At 45.5% G+C, this 18,099-nt stretch overlaps 1 protein-coding gene across 10 annotated transcripts in view; it reads left to right on the forward strand.

The window, feature by feature from the left end:
* The window catches only part of CNOT7 (CCR4-NOT transcription complex subunit 7), a 57,998-nt gene that overhangs the window by 8,631 nt on the left and 31,268 nt on the right, over nt 1-18,099 (forward strand). For 4 of the 10 annotated variants that reach the window (XM_069744405.1, XM_069744407.1, XM_069744406.1 and 1 more), the window contains exons 2-4: nt 8,072-8,285; nt 12,263-12,456; nt 15,460-15,621. In XM_069744405.1, coding sequence (XP_069600506.1) covers nt 8,169-8,285; nt 12,263-12,456; nt 15,460-15,621 — 473 coding nt within the window. In that variant the 5' untranslated portion in view covers nt 8,072-8,168. The remainder of the gene's footprint in view (nt 1-8,071; nt 8,286-12,262; nt 12,457-15,459; nt 15,622-18,099) is intronic. The other 6 variants (XM_069744411.1, XM_069744409.1, XM_069744410.1 and 3 more) reach the window with 3 other exon arrangements.

Genomic DNA, 18,099 nt, shown 5'->3' on the forward strand with positions numbered 1-18,099 from the left:
TTTCATTTTGCCAAAAACGCAGCACCTTACAGTTCCAGCATAGTGGGATGGGATTTATGGAGATCTCACGCCTGTGTTTTTTTGCCCTTTTTTTTTTTTTTTTTTATTATTCAACACAAATTGACCTGTGCACCCTGTTACAAATCTGCAACACATCAGTTTTTCTTGTGGGTAGGCTGCGTTTTATGTGCAGATTTTCCCCCTTAGACTTGCATTCTATGCAAAAGAAATCCCCAAGTAAAAGGCCTATGGTCCAGAAATACACTAAAAACGCATGTAATCCGCACAATAGTTTCACCAAATACCAGAAGCTTTAAAAACAAAGCCGCTTTATTTACATCATGACAAAGGAAACAAAAGCTTCCGCTTCAAAAACGTGATAAAAACATGAAAAAAGCAATGGAAAAATTCTGCATCTATTAGTTAAATTAGGTTAAGTAACCTATGAAAATCTGCATCATCAAAAACTCATCATTGGAACATCACCCAAGATGTTTTACAGTAAGTGCACGCGATAAGTATTTGCTACAGATATTTCTACATGAACTAGGTCTCTTGGCGATAAAAATGGTGCATAAAAAAGTTTTGTTTTTGATGTTTTTTTCCTATTTATTAGAATAGGTGAAAAATTGATATGTTGCAGACCGGAAATTGCTTAAAATCTGCAAGGAAAAGATCACAATACGTGCATGAGATTTCCTGGGGCAGAAAAATGCTGTGGTTTTTCGTGACAAAAATGCACGGGAAAACCGCAATGTGTGAACACACTCTGACTTGTCATTTTGCATCCAGGTTGTGAGTTTCTTTCTGTATGGTTTACACTGGGCAGGACCGGAGGAATGGGTTACCCCTCTCCCACCCTTGTGTGCTTGGCTCCCTGTGGATTCACCTTCCCTACATGCCCTCCAGAATTGCAATAAAGGTTATTTCTGACCTCTGCCTGTCCCCTCCCCCAGTTCCCCGGTCTGACCAGTTTACAAGTTATTAGAGATGGGTTGTGGAATTGTCGTGGGGTATGTTATTCTTATTAACTGGATTTATGTCTGCAGAGAAATCTGCCCATCAAATCCTCAGTAAATCCTGTAGATTTTAGAGTGGATTTTCTTCAATCTTTCCTTTTAGAAACCAGCCAGATGAATAAAGTGAAAAAAGCAAGTACCGTAAATAAATGAAAATATTGTCACCTCCAGTGATGCTTGCATGGTAAAGCTCCCCCGCCGGTCTCTATATCTCTCCCTGCTGAGCACCCCCCATCATATTATGTTGGGTGACATAAGGATCAAGCAGTTGGAATGTAATCCATGGATCTTTGTGGTCACCAGGAAAATAAGTCCCTGACAGGTGATTCTGGCAGCGGCTCTCTCGGCCGAGCGTTCCTGTGTATGGGATGCATCGGAGAGAAGGCTACCGTCCCACCGGCAGCTGTCTGATTTGTGTGGCCAGCTTTAGGCTAGAGACCCAGCGTATCTATTGTCCGCACTGGAGCCCAGCTGTAGGCTAGTGACCCAGCGTATCTATAGGCCGCACTGGAGCCCAGCTGTAGGCTAGTGACCCAGCGTATCTATAGGCCGCACTGGAGCCCAGCTTTAGGCTAGAGACCCAGCGTATCTATTGTCCGCACTGGAGCCCAGCTGTAGGCTAGTGACCCAGCGTATCTATAGGCCGCACTGGAGCCCAGCTGTAGGCTAGAGACCCAGCATATCTATAGGCCGCACTGGAGCCCAGCTTTAGGCTAGTGACCTAGCGTATCTATAGGCCGCACTGGAGCCCAGCTGTAGGCTAGAGACCCAGCGTATCTATAGGCCGCACTGGAGCCCAGCTGTAGGCTAGAGACCCAGCGTATCTATAGGCCGCACTGGAGCCCAGCTGTAGGCTAGAGACCCAGCGTATCTATTGTCCGCACTGGAGCCCAGCTGTAGGCTAGTGACCCAGCGTATCTATAGGCCGCACTGGAGCCCAGCTGTAGGCTAGAGACCCAGCGTATCTATAGGCCGCACTGGAGCCCAGCTGTAGGCTAGTGACCCAGCGTATCTATAGGCCGCACTGGAGCCCAGCTTTAGGCTAGAGACCCAGCGTATCTATTGTCCGCACTGGAGCCCAGCTGTAGGCTAGTGACCCAGCGTATCTATAGGCCGCACTGGAGCCCAGCTGTAGGCTAGAGACCCAGCGTATCTATAGGCCGCACTGGAGCCCAGCTTTAGGCTAGTGACCTAGCGTATCTATAGGCCGCACTGGAGCCCAGCTGTAGGCTAGAGACCCAGCGTATCTATAGGCCGCACTGGAGCCCAGCTGTAGGCTAGAGACCCAGCGTATCTGTAGGCCGCACTGGAGCCCAGCTGTAGGCTAGTGACCCAGCGTATCTATAGGCCGCACTGGAGCCCAGCTGTAGGCTAGTGACCCAGCGTATCTATAGGCCGCACTGGAGCCCAGCTTTAGGCTAGTGACCCAGCGTATCTATTGTCCGCACTGGAGCCCAGCTGTAGGCTAGTGACCCAGCGTATCTATAGGCCGCACTGGAGCCCAGCTTTAGGCTAGTGACCCAGCGTATCTATTGTCCGCACTGGAGCCCAGCTGTAGGCTAGTGACCCAGCGTATCTATAGGCCGCACTGGAGCCCAGCTGTAGGCTAGTGACCCAGCGTATCTATAGGCCGCACTGGAGCCCAGCTTTAGGCTAGAGACCCAGCGTATCTATTGTCCGCACTGGAGCCCAGCTGTAGGCTAGTGACCCAGCGTATCTATAGCTCGCACTGGAGCCCAGCTTTAGGCTAGAGACCCAGCGTATCTATAGGCCGCACTGGAGCCCAGCTGTAGGCTAGTGACCCAGCGTATCTATAGGCCGCACTGGAGCCCAGCTGTAGGCTAGTGACCCAGCGTATCTATAGGCCGCACTGGAGCCCAGCTTTAGGCTAGAGACCCAGCGTATCTATTGTCCGCACTGGAGCCCAGCTGTAGGCTAGTGACCCAGCGTATCTATAGCTCGCACTGGAGCCCAGCTTTAGGCTAGAGACCCAGCGTATCTATAGGCCGCACTGGAGCCCAGCTGTAGGCTAGTGACCCAGCGTATCTATAGGCCGCACTGGAGCCCAGCTGTAGGCTAGAGACCCAGCGTATCTATAGGCCGCACTGGAGCCCAGCTGTAGGCTAGAGACCCAGCGTATCTATAGGCCGCACTGGAGCCCAGCTGTAGGCTAGTGACCCAGCGTATCTATAGGCCGCACTGGAGCCCAGCTGTAGGCTAGTGACCCAGCGTATGTATAGGCTGCACTGGAGCCCACCTTGGCATATGTTTGTACAGATGGGGTCATTGTATGGAATAGCAGTCTATTACTTGTTACACTGCCCCCAGTGTCTGATCTATGCAATACAGTTATAAATCAAGGCTCCAGGGTCACATGTGGCTAATGTAGTATGAAAGTCAGCTTGCCTTTTACAGAAGTAAATGTTTGCCAGGTTTTGGAATTTTGAGTAAAAAACAGGCCTAAAAGTATTGCAAAAACGCCATGTGGTAATGTGCATCATCATGTACACGTCGGGAGGTCCATTCTTGTTCTGCTGAACTCTGCTCCATCAACACAAGGAGTTCAAGTGACACTTGCATGCATGGCCTTTCCTACAACAGGGATTCCTGACCATAGATGGAAGGTCGGTCATCCGTCTAGGAATCGCTCTCACTTATAGAACGCAGGAAGGTGTGACGTGTGAAAAATTCCTTAGTCATTATAGGGAATATGTCTGCCCAAGCCACCTCACCCAAACTCTACATACTGGTCTTATTACTCTTATTCCCTTCCATATCTTTACTTTATTGTAATTCGTTGTGCGCGGACTGAAAAATCGCTGTCTAATTCATATGCAAATTATGCAAAGGTGCTCTGCTCAACCCTACTGTCTCCTGCTTAACAGACATCTCGTGTCTTTATTACACAGACAATGAGCTGTCAGTCTAGCGGAGGGAGGTGAGGCTGGGTGGGAAATAGTCGGGCAGGCAGAGGCTCGGCAACTGCTTTGGTACAACCAGAGAGCTCAAAGTTTTTCCAGTATTTTGCTAAAAGTCAATAGTCTCTCTCAGTGACTGCAGACGGCTGAGTCCTCACAGTGTGCGCACCGCACACTGTCAGAATTGTCTGGTGTCAGCGGTGAGAGCAGGCAGTCATATGACCACAAGTATGTGATTTACAGTATAGACCAAAAGTTTGGACACACCTTCTCATTTAAAGATGTTTCTGTATTTTCACGACTATGAAAATTGTACATTCAAACTGAAGGTATCAAAACTATGAATTAACACATGTGGAATTATATACTTAAAAAAAAGTGTGAAACAACTGAAAGTATCTATATATATATATATATATATATATATATATATATATATATAATTGCCTAAGGGTTTTTCTGTCTGTCTGTCTCTGTCTGTCTGTCCTGGAAATCCCGCGTCTCTGATTGGTTGAGGCCTGGCGGCCTCGACCAATCAGCGACGGGCACAGTATCGACGTAGAAATCCCGCGTCTTTGATTGGTCGAGGCCTGGCGGCCTCGACCAATCAGCGACGGGCATAGCGACAATGATGCCATAAAGGACGTAGACATCCTGCGTTTCTGATTCAGCGACGGGCACAGTATCGACGTAGATGTCATAATGGTCGCCAAGGCGACGATGATGTCATAAAGGTTGCCTCGACCAATCAGCGGCGGGCACAGTCTGCCGCGAATTCTGGAATCATCATTGTCTATATACTACGGGGACATGCATATTCTAGAATACCCGATGCGTTAGAATTGGGCCACAATCTAGTGTCTTATATTCTAGGTTCTTGAAAGTAGCCACCTTTTGCTTTGATGACTGCTTTGCATACGCTTGGCATTCTCTTGATGAGCTTCAAGAGGTAGTCACTGGGAATGGTCTTCCAACAATCTTGAAGGAGTTCCCAGAGATGCTTAGCACTTATTGGCCCTTTTGCCTTCACTCTGCGGTCAGCTGACCCCATACCATCTCGATTGAGTTCAGGTTTGGTGACTGTGGAGGCCAGGTCATCTGGCGTAGCACCCCATCACTCTCCTTCTTGGTCAAATAGCCCTTACACAGCCTGGAGGTGTGTTTGGGGTCATTGTCCTGTTGAAAAATAAATGATGGTCCAACTAAACGCAAACTGGATGGAATAGCAGGAAGCTGCAAGATGCTGTGGTAGCCATGCTGGTTCACTATGCCTTCAATTTTGAATAAATCCCCAACAGTGTCACCAGCAAAGCACCCCACACCATCACACCTCCTCCATGCTTCATGGTGGGAACCAGGCATGTAGAGTCCATCCGTTCACCTTTTCTGCGTCGCACAAAGACACGGTGGTTGGAACCAAAGGTCTCAAATTTGGACTCATCAGACCAAAGCACAGATTTCCACTGGTCTAATGTCCTTCCTTGCGTTCTTTAGCCCAAACAAGTCTATTCTGCTTGTTGACTGTCCTTAGCAGTGGTTTTCTAGCAGCTATTTTACCATGAAGGCCTGCTGCACAAAGTCTCCTCTTAACAGTTGTTGTAGAGATGTCTGCTGCTAGAACTCTGTGTGGCATTGACCTGGTCTCTAATCTGAGCTGCTGTTAACCTGCGATTTCTGAGGCTGGTGACTCGGATAAACTTATCTTCAGAAGCAGAGGTGACTCTTGGTCTTCCTTTCCTGGGGCGGTCCTCATATGAGCCAGGTTCTTTGTTTCGCTTGATGGTTTTTGCCACTGCACTTGGGGACACTTTCAAAGTTTTCCCAATTTTTCGGACTGACTGACCTTCATTTCTTAAAGTAATGATGGCCACTTGTTTTTATTACTTAGCTGCTTTTTTCTTGCCGTAATACAAATTCTAACAGTCTATTCAGTAGGACTATCAGCTGTGTATCCACCAGACTTCTGCACAACACAACTAATGGTCCCAACACCATTTATAAGGCAAGAAATCCCACTTATTATACCTGACAGGGCACACCTGTGAAGTGAAAACCATTACCGGTGAAATATATGAAATATATGAGGCTTCTTTTTTGAATTACGTTATATGAATTACCTCATCATGAATTATGCTCAGTTTTTTTACTACTATTATTGTTTTTGTGAAGTTTATTGGAACTACGTTGTGAAATTGAATAATCATAGTTCAGAATAATGCTACATCGGGCCGTGTTGGAGATATTTGGAAATTTCGTGAAATGTCGATGAATTATGTTAAATGAAAAAATGATGAATATTTTTTTGGATCATTACAGACTTATCATGTTGTATCAATTGCATTGTGAACTTTTCGTATGTTCAATGTGGATTTTTGTTTATATTTTTTTCTCTGTTTTCTTTCTATATCCAAGTCTAATAAAGGTCAAAAAGACCGAAACGTTATAAATGAATTTGGGAACAAAAATAAATGAATACGTTTTCATAAAATTTTCTTGAGTGCCGGATTCTATTTATTTTATTACTAGCATCGGGTATTCTAGAATATGCATGTCCCCGTAGTATATAGACAATGATGATTCCAGAATTCGCGGCAGACTGTGCCCGTCGCTGATTGGTCGAGGCAACCTTTATGACATCATCGTCGCCATGGCAACCATTATGACATCTACGTCGATACTATGCCCGTCGCTGAATCAGAAACGTGGGATTTCTATGATCTTTATGGCATCATCATCGCTGTGCCCATCGCTGATTGGTCAAGGCCTGGCGGCCTCGACCAATCAAAGACGCGGGATTTCTACGTCGATACTGTGCCCGTCGCTGATTGGTTGAGGCCTGGTGGCCTCGACCAATCAGAGACGCGGGATTTCCAGGACAGACACAGACACAGAAAGACAGACAGACGGAAAAACCCTTAGTCAATTATATATATAGATATAGGGGTTGGCATCCCTTCTCTGAGCACCTAATATTTGAAGGAGTGACGTGTCATAATATTTGGAACTTCTCTTTTAAAGCCTCCATAGAACTTGGATGGCAATCGGCCGATCGTTCAGCCGGCAGCTATCTAGCGCTCCTGTGTTTTCTGTGAGAGCCGCTGCCAGACATTTCTTGCGGCTGCTTACCTGCGAGGGTGTTTTCACATGGCGTTCTGAGTCCCCATCTGGGCACATGTTTGAAATCGCCCTCAAAACAGCGTCCAGATGTGTGCGGGGCCATACACTGGAATGGTGACGGCCTGGGGAACGTGAGCTCTGCTGTGCACCATTTTCGGGAGTGTACTCCTACATGAGGCTGACCCTAAGACGTAGTAGTCTGCATCTGAGTGTGCGCTTCTTGTAGGTGTACACTCCTGAATAAAGTTCACGGCACAGGTCCCATTCACTCTGCTGTCACCATTACAGTCTATGGCCCCTTCGGTGCCCCATTTTGCGGAGGTATTTCAGACGTATGTCCCGACGGGGACACAGAACACAATATGAAAGCACCCTCAGAGAAGAAAAGGATCTTGAGCCTGTATTTGAACACGCCAAATCGTAACTCACAAACATCTTCTATCCGGGACCCCCAGTACACATTAGACTGTTGGCCAAACCCACCTATGTCATTATAATATGTCGGGGCCTTCAGTTGTATGGGCCACATACAAGTTGCTCTGACCTTAGCAAACCCAGCCCATCTATGCATTACATGGTAGCCCTCTCTCTTTTTTTTTTTTTTTTCTTCTTTTTTCTAGCATCAAATACTGAATTTACGACTAGTTAGGGTCTGGACACAGCACGTTTGTAAAATTTCATCCACATGTTGCAATGAAAATCCATAGCAGAAATTTTGCCATGGACTTGAAATCGTCACGAGAGTGAATTATTGCTGCACATTCTCACCATGGAGTTTGGAGTGCAGAGATTGAATTCTGAGGTAAATTCAGTCAGAGAAATGACATTCATGCGGGTTTCAGTTTCAAAGCGCAATTTCTGGTCTGGGGTTTCTTCACAACACGTGAATACGAGTCTGTAAAATCTCCCCCACCATGCTGGTATGGTCTGTCTGGAAAATCTGCTCTTATCTGTGATGTGTGCACGTGCCTCGCCTCTAGTCATGTCAGCTCACTTTTCTGCTTTCTCACTTTTCAGCTTCATAGAAGTAACCCAGCCCTCCACCTATGAAACACTTCTGTGGCCACGAGCGACATTTTGATGCCTCCCTCTGAGCCCCTCCCCCAGGACCACTATGCCGGCAGCGACTGTGGACCACAGCCAGCGCATCTGCGAGGTCTGGGCCTGCAACCTGGATGAACAGATGAAGAGAATCCGTCAAGTTATACGCAAGTATAATTATGTGGCAATGGTATGTGTAGGGGTTGTGTCTCTGATCTGGCTGCTGTGCATTGAATATATGATGAGATGAGGATTATTCCTGCTAATCCTGGGCCTTGTGGTGTGCTGTATATGTATGTCTCTACTGATGAGGTAGAACATGTAGGCGGATGTGCACCAAACATTCTCTGCTGTTCTCTCACCTACTTGTTACAAATGACTTGTAAATAAAGCCTAATTACTGTATGATTAAAATATCGGTAACTCTCTCGCATCTCCAGCCATATAGATCCTTATTTAATTCGGCTCACACCACTTCTGGTTTTGTTACATTATCACTATGGGGCCCCCTCTGTGGGCAAAACACAAGAGCCGGGTATCAGTCTGGCTCTTACTGACAGCAGCAGTCCGAGCCCTATAAGGTCAGGACAGTTTGGCCCCCTTAAAGGGATTATAAAGGACTAATTAAATTTTTCATACAGGCCTAAGAACTAACAGGATAATTAGTTGCTAACTACCTGCCTGTCAAGCTAGGTGCCAATCTTTGCCAGTTCAGAGTGGTCACAGGTCGCTCCTGCTGGCAGTTGAGTGGCTTCCGCTGACGTCACATCGGTAGATCAGCGGCTTCTCTTCTGCTCTGCTTTGTGGACGGAACGTGACTGCCGATGTTATGCCGATTGACAGCTGGCTCCCCACTGCCTAACTGCGGGTAACTGGCGGTCAGTCAGCATGATGCAGGCAGTCAACAGAGCAGCCCGGAAGAGGAAGACCTGCTCTATTGACTTGGAACAGCTGAATCGCTGGTAGGAGCGGTCGGTCCATCAGTGCTTCATCCCGTGTTTAGTGACCAGATGCCTGTGTACATTACACATATCAAGTAGATGCTGATGGAGAAAATAGCGCAAATAGGGTCTATCCAAAATATCATTGGTTTAAAACAATCAACTTGCTCTCACCAGATGGAGCTATATATTAAGCTCGTAGGAGATATTCACTGCAGCAGATCCACAGATCCAGTAACGGCCACCAGATAAATAGAAATTGGGAAAAAAACGTGGACTTATTCTACGCTGCTGAATAACCGAAGTATATTAAATAAAATGTGGTTTTATTCAACTCGTTTCAAAGTACTGAGACTTCGTCATCGGGAAATACCACTAATGTACAGATACAGACACCTCAGACCTTGAAATAGATGGAGGATTCACATTGGCGCCAACATTTGAACCCTCTCTTTTAAGGTTTGAAGTGTCTGTATCGTACATTTGTGTATACATTTAATATACCCGGATCTTCAGTTATTCAGCAGCGCAGAATAAGTCCACGTTTTTTCCCCAATTTCTACATTACACATATATGTCAGGAGATTTTAATTATATAGGGTCAGAACAAGATGTCAACAGAACTGAAGTCAGATTAAAGAAGGGTTACAAATAAAAAAAAAAGGTTTTATTTAAAGTTTTCACTAAGTAGAGAAAATATGGTACCATCACAATCAGACAAACCCCTAGACTACAGACAGTATATACTATGTGAGAACAAGTATTGGGACACACTTCTCAATCCTTCATTTCGGGTTTTCCACTCAGTCCCTGCACCTCGGTGTATAACGCCCAGCCCCTCGCAGTGCCGGCTGCGTGTACCAATATTAGTGATAGAATGGCTCATCTAAAGAGCCCAAAGAGCTTTCTTCATGGAAAGATGAAGGAACCACAATAGTTCTGCCACGAAGTGAAGACCACGTAAAGTTACAGAGCAGAGTCGCCGTGTGCTGAGGAGCAGAGTGCGTAAAGTTCACTAACGCTCTGCTGACTCCATATCTGCAAAGTCCAACCTCATTTGCCATTAACATCAGTACAAAAACTGTGCACTGGGAGCTTCCTGGCATGGGTATGCATTGCCAAACAGCTGCCTGAAAGCCATACATCACCAAGCACAATGCCAAGTGTCAGATGGAGGGGTATAAAGCTGCCGCCACTGGACTTTGGTGCAGTGAAACATGTTCTATGGAGTCTAAGTGGCTTCTCCTTGTGGAGAGTCACATGCCAGGCCTGTCATGCCAGTCTGAGGAGACTTATAAGCCATGCAATGTTCCTCTAGGCAATTATATATGCAAATTATTTCTTCAGAGAGGAAGAGGACTTGATCTCAATGCCACCTATTGGAGTTAGCAATCCTAAAAGTCATTATTGATCCTTAACGCGCCTTGATTGATCCTGTATGCTGGTTCGGCTTTTATCCCAAGTCATGTGGCAGTGTTATTTAAAGGGTCTATATTGATTTTTTTTTTAGGATCGCTGCTTCCAGGAGCTGGCACTAGAGTTCATAGATAGGCGTGTGCACAGCTCTTGTAGGTGCCAGAGTAGGTTCCCACACCATTAACATATATTAAGAGACTCAGCACTCAAATTAAGTGATCAGATAATTTAATGTTGTCCACACTAGTAGTAAGCAAAACGTTTCGGTCTTACATCAGACCTTCTTCAGTTACAGAACAGAGTAAGGTTATTAGATCAGGTGGACCGATAATCTTGGTTGGGGATCACTAGATCATTAAATAGTCCGTGACATGAAAAAGTGGGGCAAAGGTTGTCAGACCTGTGCACATATAGGGTTAAGTGTGACATGCCTCAGTGGCATGTGTGGACAGAGGACCAGCGGTTGTCAACTGGCACCTGAAGGCAGGGCAGCATATAGAGCCCTGAGTCAATACGAGAGAGGGACACCTGTAAAAAGGCTCGAGTTGCCTGCCATGTGGGTAGTGTCCACCTAAAAGGACAAAGTGAGAGAGGACCTTGTGTGAAGCCTCAGGCAGCAAGGGACTGAGAATACAGCGCAGTAAGGAAGGCTTCCAACCCCACCTGGCTAGGGGGACTCCGAATCACTTCCAGGCTGCCTGGATTCCATAGACTGCCCGTAATCTGTGTATCTGAATGTCATCAGTAAAAGGTAAAGAGACTGCAACCTTGTGTCCTCCAATTCTTTCCTGCCCTTCACCATCTATCATCCCTTACCATCTGCACCAGCAGTCCTGGAGACTAAGATCTACCTGTGGGGAGCTATACCACCTCTGCTGCAATACCATCATCCCCAGTGGACCCCTTTAAGCAACGTTGGCCTTCCCTGGCCGAGTACCACAGGTGGCATCACTACTACACCACATTTCCGTTAATCCCCCTTTTATTGGACGCCCAGGGCCACGGACCTGGTCACTGCCACTGAGACACATCACTTTAAGAACCGGACCGGTTCCAAGTACCCCACGGTCCTAGCGGGCACTCCACATCCAGTGTAATCTGACGGGCAGCGGTGTGCTCTTCTCCAAGAGAAGAAAGCCAGTGCCACCTATTAAAGGTTGCGATTAGTGATGACTCGGATAAGGTGTTATCTGAGCATGCTCTTGTGATAACCGAGTGTCTTCGGCATGCTTGAAAAATATGTTCGAGTCCCCGTGGCTGTTGGACAGCTGCAACACATGCAGGGATTGCCTGTTTGTTACGTAATCCCAAATATTAAGTTATGTTTTTCTAATGTATTAGATACTTATTTCATGCATTAAGGTGCAAATTAATTATGTAAAAATCATACAATGTGATTTTCTGTATTTTTTTTTAAAGATTCTGTCTCTTTAAATATACCTGCGCTAAAAATTACAGACCTCTCCATTCTTTGTAGGTGGGAAAACTTGCAAAATATGCAGAGTGTCAAATACTTCTTTTCCCCACTGTATATAATATTTTTCTATGGACCATTACTTGTCTATACGTGTCTGTACACGATCTGGCGGTTCTACAGACAGTGATACACTAGTGCTATGTTATGTTGTGCGGTGGGTTTTGTAATTCTTCTCTAAAAGAAGAAAATAATAATAATCATTTTTGACTATTCTTTGTGTGCATTCGGGGATTGCCCCCTTTAGTGAATGCAATCTGCACTAAAAAAAATAAATAAATCAAACCTTGATAGGGAAAAATTCTTGTACACATTGTGTTCTTCTTTTTCTCCCAGGACACTGAATTTCCAGGGGTAGTTGCGAGACCAATCGGAGAGTTCAGGAGCAACGCCGACTATCAGTACCAACTATTGCGCTGTAATGTGGACTTACTGAAGATAATTCAGCTCGGGCTCACCTTTATGAACGAGCAAGGAGAATACCCACCAGGGACCTCCACGTGGCAGTTCAACTTTAAGTTTAATTTAACGTAAGCATCATCCCGCAGGGTATTAATAAGATTGTGTGATCGCCCACCAGGTCACATCCATATTGGGGCCCGGCCTTGTTGGGGTCATTGTACTGAACACGAGACCCCTCAGAGTAATATGATTCAGATGTTCTCACTTTTATGAAGCGTCAGTCACTGAGGTGGTAACTGAAGACACAACCATGTGTTCTTTGCCCCACTAATGTCTAGCCAGCCGCCACACAATTAGGGACGTGGCTCCACATGTTTTGACATGCCATGTTTTCTTAGTACGCGTGACCCTTACAGTGACTGATCCTCATTCTCCCCCTATGGTTGGGTGAAAAGACTACAAAATGAAGGCCATGGTTGTAGTTAGGACTAGTGATGAGCGAGTGTACTCGTTGCTCGGGTGGTCTCCGAGTATTTGTAAGTGCTCGGAGATTTAGTTTTCGTTGCCTCAGCAGCATAATTTACAGCTGATAGACAGCTTGATTACATGGGGGGGATTCCCTAGCAACCAGGCAACCCCCACATGTACTCAGGCTGGCTAGCAGCCATAAATCATGCAGCTGCATCAACAAAAACTAAAGCGGTTACAAATACTCAGAGACCACCCGAGCAACGAGTACACTCGCTCATCACTAGCTAGGATCTCGGGAGCGGACATGTCATTGAGGTGCAGCCAATACAGGAGTCCAAGAGGTAAGGGGGCCACCATCACCTCCAAGGTATCTTCTTTCACGGACACATAAAGAGGGCACATTATCGTTATTGGACTGCAGAAGGGCCCATATACTATTTTTTGCACAGGGGCCCTCTTCTATCTGTGTTGCTTATTTAGTAACTGACCTAGGGGAAAGCTGGAAAACTACCATAATATGCACTTTTGTAATTTCATTGCCTTCTGTGGGTGCAAAACTATCAGGAGTGAAGCTCTCCCACCAAAAAAAAAAAAAAATGCTGTGGCATGTGGATTTTGCTTTGACTTTGCTGTGTATATCGCCCTCTCTGTTGCATCGCAGCAGGTGAAATCTCTAGTAAAACGTTGGCACAAATATGCCTCAGTTAGAGAATGCTATCTTCATTATAATTATTCTTTACTCACTAATCGGCAGTTTTGCAAATGTTGACGTGTTTCGGGGCTGTCCTTTTATTGTTAAGCAGGGGGCAACACTTTATTCTTCTGTGGAGGCCAAGGTAGTAACCTGGTGTAATACAGAATGGTTGTGGAGTGCATTAACGTCTTGTGTTTGTCACTTCCCAATCGTGAACTTCAGAGTTGAATGCTTTAAAGAGAACCTGTCACCTGAATTTGGCGGGTCCTTTTTTGGGTCATATGTGCAGTGTTTTCGGGTCTTTTATGAACCCCTTTTTTTCCCGCTGGCCGCACACTGGTCGCGAAATTGACTTGCCGTTGATTCGCTTTCCTCCCTAGTTAAGGCATGCGCAAAGCAATCTTGCCTTGCGCACGGGCAGTATGCTTTGCCCAACTGCTGGGAAAGCCGAAAAGCATTAGTGCGCATGCGCCGGCGCACTATGTCCCGGAAATATTTTGCTGTGTTCCGGGACATAGTGCGCCTGTGTAACCTTTTTATGAAAAATAAATAAATTATTAAGTTTAAATTTTTAAATTTTCATTTGTTTATGATCAACCATGTTCACCTACAGTATAAAAATGAAAAAAAGTATTCAAATAAAACACTTAGAGTAGCTAAAAATCAAGAATTAATAGGTCGGGTCATATTGACCCGGGAACAGTACAAGTGTATAGCAAATGCGAACAGAACAGCAGGGTTCATAGAAAGATATACTTTGAGGGGAAATCATCATGACTGGCGTTTCATATGGCAGTCCTGATCCAGTGTTCGCTGGAGTAAGAGGCGCCCACCTCCTGATGAGATTGCTGCATTTTTCTGCTAATCTCGGTACATTTCATCCTTCTGAAAAGTTCTGTCAACGTTCCTAAAAGTTGGAAAGCCGCCGCATAAACATCATAAGAAGCACAATTTTTCTGCAGTAGTTTATCAGTAAAAAAGGCTCTAATGAAGATGTCCCCTTTGTCTTTTCGCTGAAAATTTCCCTGTGTGCAAACTATATGGCTATGTGCACACGTTGCGGTTTTTACCGCGGAACCTCGGCGATTTTGATGCTGTGGGTACGCAGCAGTTTCCATTGCGTTTACAGTGAACTGTAAACCAATGGGAAACCGCAAACCGCTGTGCACATGCTGTGGGAAAAACCGCACAGAAACGCAGTGGTTTACAACCCGCAGCATGTCACTTCTTTGTGCAGAATCGCAGCGATTCTGCACACATAGAAATGCATTGATCCGCTTACTTCCCGCATGGAGCTGTGCCCACCATGCAGGAAGTAATGCGGATAATGTGCGGTTGCTACCCGGGGTGGAGGAGAGGAGACTCTCCTCCAGGCCCTGGGAACCATATTTGTGGTAAAAAAAAAAGAATTAAAATAAAAAATAATGCTATACTCACCTCCCAGCACTGCACGCGGCCGTCCGGTCTCAGGTTGCTATGCGAGCAGGGCCTGCGATGACGTCGCGGTCACATGACCGTGACGTCAGGAAGGTCCTGCTCGCATAGCATCTTTGGAACCGGACCGCCGCGTGCAGCCCCGAGGAGATCGGGACGTCAGAGGGTGAGTATATCATTATTTTTAACATTACTATTGATGCTGCATATGCAGCATCAATAGTAAAACAAGGGCAGGAGTAAAACCCGCAGCGGAAACCGCAAGAAAAAACGGGATAAATCTGCAGGGATAACCGCAGCGGTTTTGCCCTGCAGATTTATCAAATCCGCTGCGGGAGAACCCGCAGGGACCCGAACCTACGTGTGCACATAGCCTTAAGAGTAACATTAGCTGTTCCTTCAGTGTTTGTTGCCATTCCTTGGCTTCTTGTAGCCAGTAAAGTAGACCTGCAGATTCGGTTCTCTCATCACATGGCTTTATACTTATGTGCAGGAGGCATCTAATTTGATGAGTCTCCTTGTCTTTCCCCAGGGAAGACATGTATGCACAAGACTCCATAGAGCTGCTCTCTTCAGCTGGGATCCAATTTAAGAAACATGAAGAGGAGGGCGTTGAAACTCACTACTTTGCAGAGTTGTTCATGACTTCTGGGGTGGTGCTTTGTGAAGGGGTGAAATGGCTTTCTTTCCACAGGTCAGTGATTGTTCATCTAATCCTTACACAATCAGACATTTATTGCATATGTATTAAGGTGAAAATTTACTTGAGAAGGGGAATTGTGTTGTTTTTTTTGTCCAAATGCTAAATGTGCCATATGGGAGCCATGATGCTAAAACAAGGCATACTTGTACTTGCTCCTCGCTCCATCACTGCCTCTGTGACAGACTCTGCCAGCCTCCAGCGAGCTGATGGTTGCTGCCACTGATTGGCTGCAGTGGTCTGATTGCTACTTATCAGTAACGTCCCTACTCCCAGCCTAGCAGAGACTATCGGAGCGGTGGGCAGACAGTGGTGGCAAGTATGCCTTCTTTTTTAACAGCATGGCTCCCCTCTGGCACATTTAGCTGGTGGTTGTCCACTTCTTTGATATGGATGACCTAAACTTAGGATACATTATCAATGTCCCACCGTTGGTCGTTCCCAGCTCTGGAGGCGGACGGATGTAGACAGTATATGTAGCTTCATGCGTTGTGTGGCTGATGGGTTTATACGTGTGAGGTGCATTTAGACAGGCAGTGGTATAGTAATTTGTTGTGCGTTTAAGGGCCTGTTCACACAGACCTACACAAACTATATGGTAATGCAATGATTCTGTCCCCATACATCTTTTTTTTTTTTTTTTTTAGCACTTCCCCCGGGACGATGTGTTGCTGACAACAATTATATTTTTGCAGGCATAAACTATTCAGTCGGCTGCTGATCAGCCCTCTTCATTGTGTAGGACAGTGTGGTGCACAGAGGCGCACAGGACAAGGCATACACTGCGCCGTAGGTGATTCTTCACAATGGGAGGTTACTGCCCCTGACCGCTTTATACACTGACATGTCAGATGTTGTCATATAGCTCCAGCAACAAGCAAGAAGAAGAATAAAGACTTAGACTATGTTCACATGTCCAATAATCATCCTTTAGAACGGATCCAGCAGTAATCCGGTGACAAAAAGTAGAGCAGACACAACTTTTTTGTCAACCTGAAAAACTCTGATTTCAGCTGGATCCATTTTATTGACATTGAACTCCACAGGAAATGGAACCATTTATTAGTTATCTGTTCTTCTCCCATTTGAAAAGGATCCAAATACGACTTTAACATATAGTACTGGAACGTTCATGTAGTCATCGATTTGAATCTGATCCAGTAAACAAAAAATAGATCCTTTTTCTTAACAGGGAAAAAATGGATGGCTGTTTAACAGATCCATTTTCCATAGACTTTAGGGTATGTGCACACGTAGAATGGTCCTCTGCGGATTTTTCCGCAGCAGATTTGATAAATCCGCAGTGCAAAACCGCTGCGTTTTTTACTGCGGATTTATTGCGTTTTTATTGCGGATTCCGCTGCGGATTTACATCTGCAGTTTTCTATTGGAGCAGATGTAAAACCGCAGTGGATTCCGCACAAAGAATTGACATGCTGCAGAAAATAAAACGCTGCGTTTCCGCGCATTTTTTTTCCACAGCATGGGCACAGCGTTTTTGGTTTCCCATAGGTTTACATTGTACTGTAAATTCATGGGAAACTGCTGCTGATCCGCAGCTGCGGAAACGCTGCAGATCCGCAGCAAAATCCGCATCGTGTGCACATACCCTTAATGTTAAAAAAAAAAAAAAAAACTGGAACAGTTGAAATCAGTTTTTTTCAGGTCGACAAATTGTCTGCTCAACTTTTTTGTTCATGTATTGCTGCTGGATTTGTTCTGACAATGTGACCGTAGCCTTACATCCCAGAGGCTTGCTGCTGCTGCTGCACGCATTAATATTGTGGCTCTCAGCCAAATTTGCCATTTTGTGTAAAGTGTTGTGCATTTACACCAATATCTCTATGTCCATTTGTTGGAGTATCAGGGTTTACACTAAACACTATCTCTGTAGCCCCCTTATGACCACGAGTAATGTCAGGTCAGATCTGACGTTGTTTCTAGCCATCGCCCATGTAGACGCCATCTATGACCTCTTATGTACTGGTGACCATTAATGGTACTTCTGAGAAGGATGTGATGTCAGTCCTGCTTTAGTAGATTCCTAGGACGATTTTTACCCTCAGTGACCGGCCTTGTGCGGTGAGATGACGGCTTCACTGTGAGCACTGTGAGGATATCCCTGATCACACTATTGGAAAAGTAGGAAACAATGGAGCCATGAGCCTTTTATCCGTACGAGCCCTCTATTTGTTCTCCTGTGACCTTCACTCCCCTTCTGTATTATATTTCTATTCCCTCCTACTGGCTTCACTCTTTCCCGGTCTTCCAACACCCATAACTCTTTTATTTTTCCGTTGACATAACGGTATAATAGTCTGTATTTTTTTTTTTTTTGTGGAACCAGTTATAATTTTCTGGGACACCACTCTCTTTACTATGTACAGAAAACGCATTGGAATCAACTCCTCTGAAGCCACATCCAGTTCCCTACCAACAACTTGAAGGGTAACTGTTCTGGTTGAACAATCT

Source organism: Ranitomeya imitator, chromosome 1 (assembly GCF_032444005.1).
Source record: "Ranitomeya imitator isolate aRanImi1 chromosome 1, aRanImi1.pri, whole genome shotgun sequence".
NCBI classification, from domain to species: Eukaryota; Metazoa; Chordata; class Amphibia; order Anura; family Dendrobatidae; genus Ranitomeya; species Ranitomeya imitator.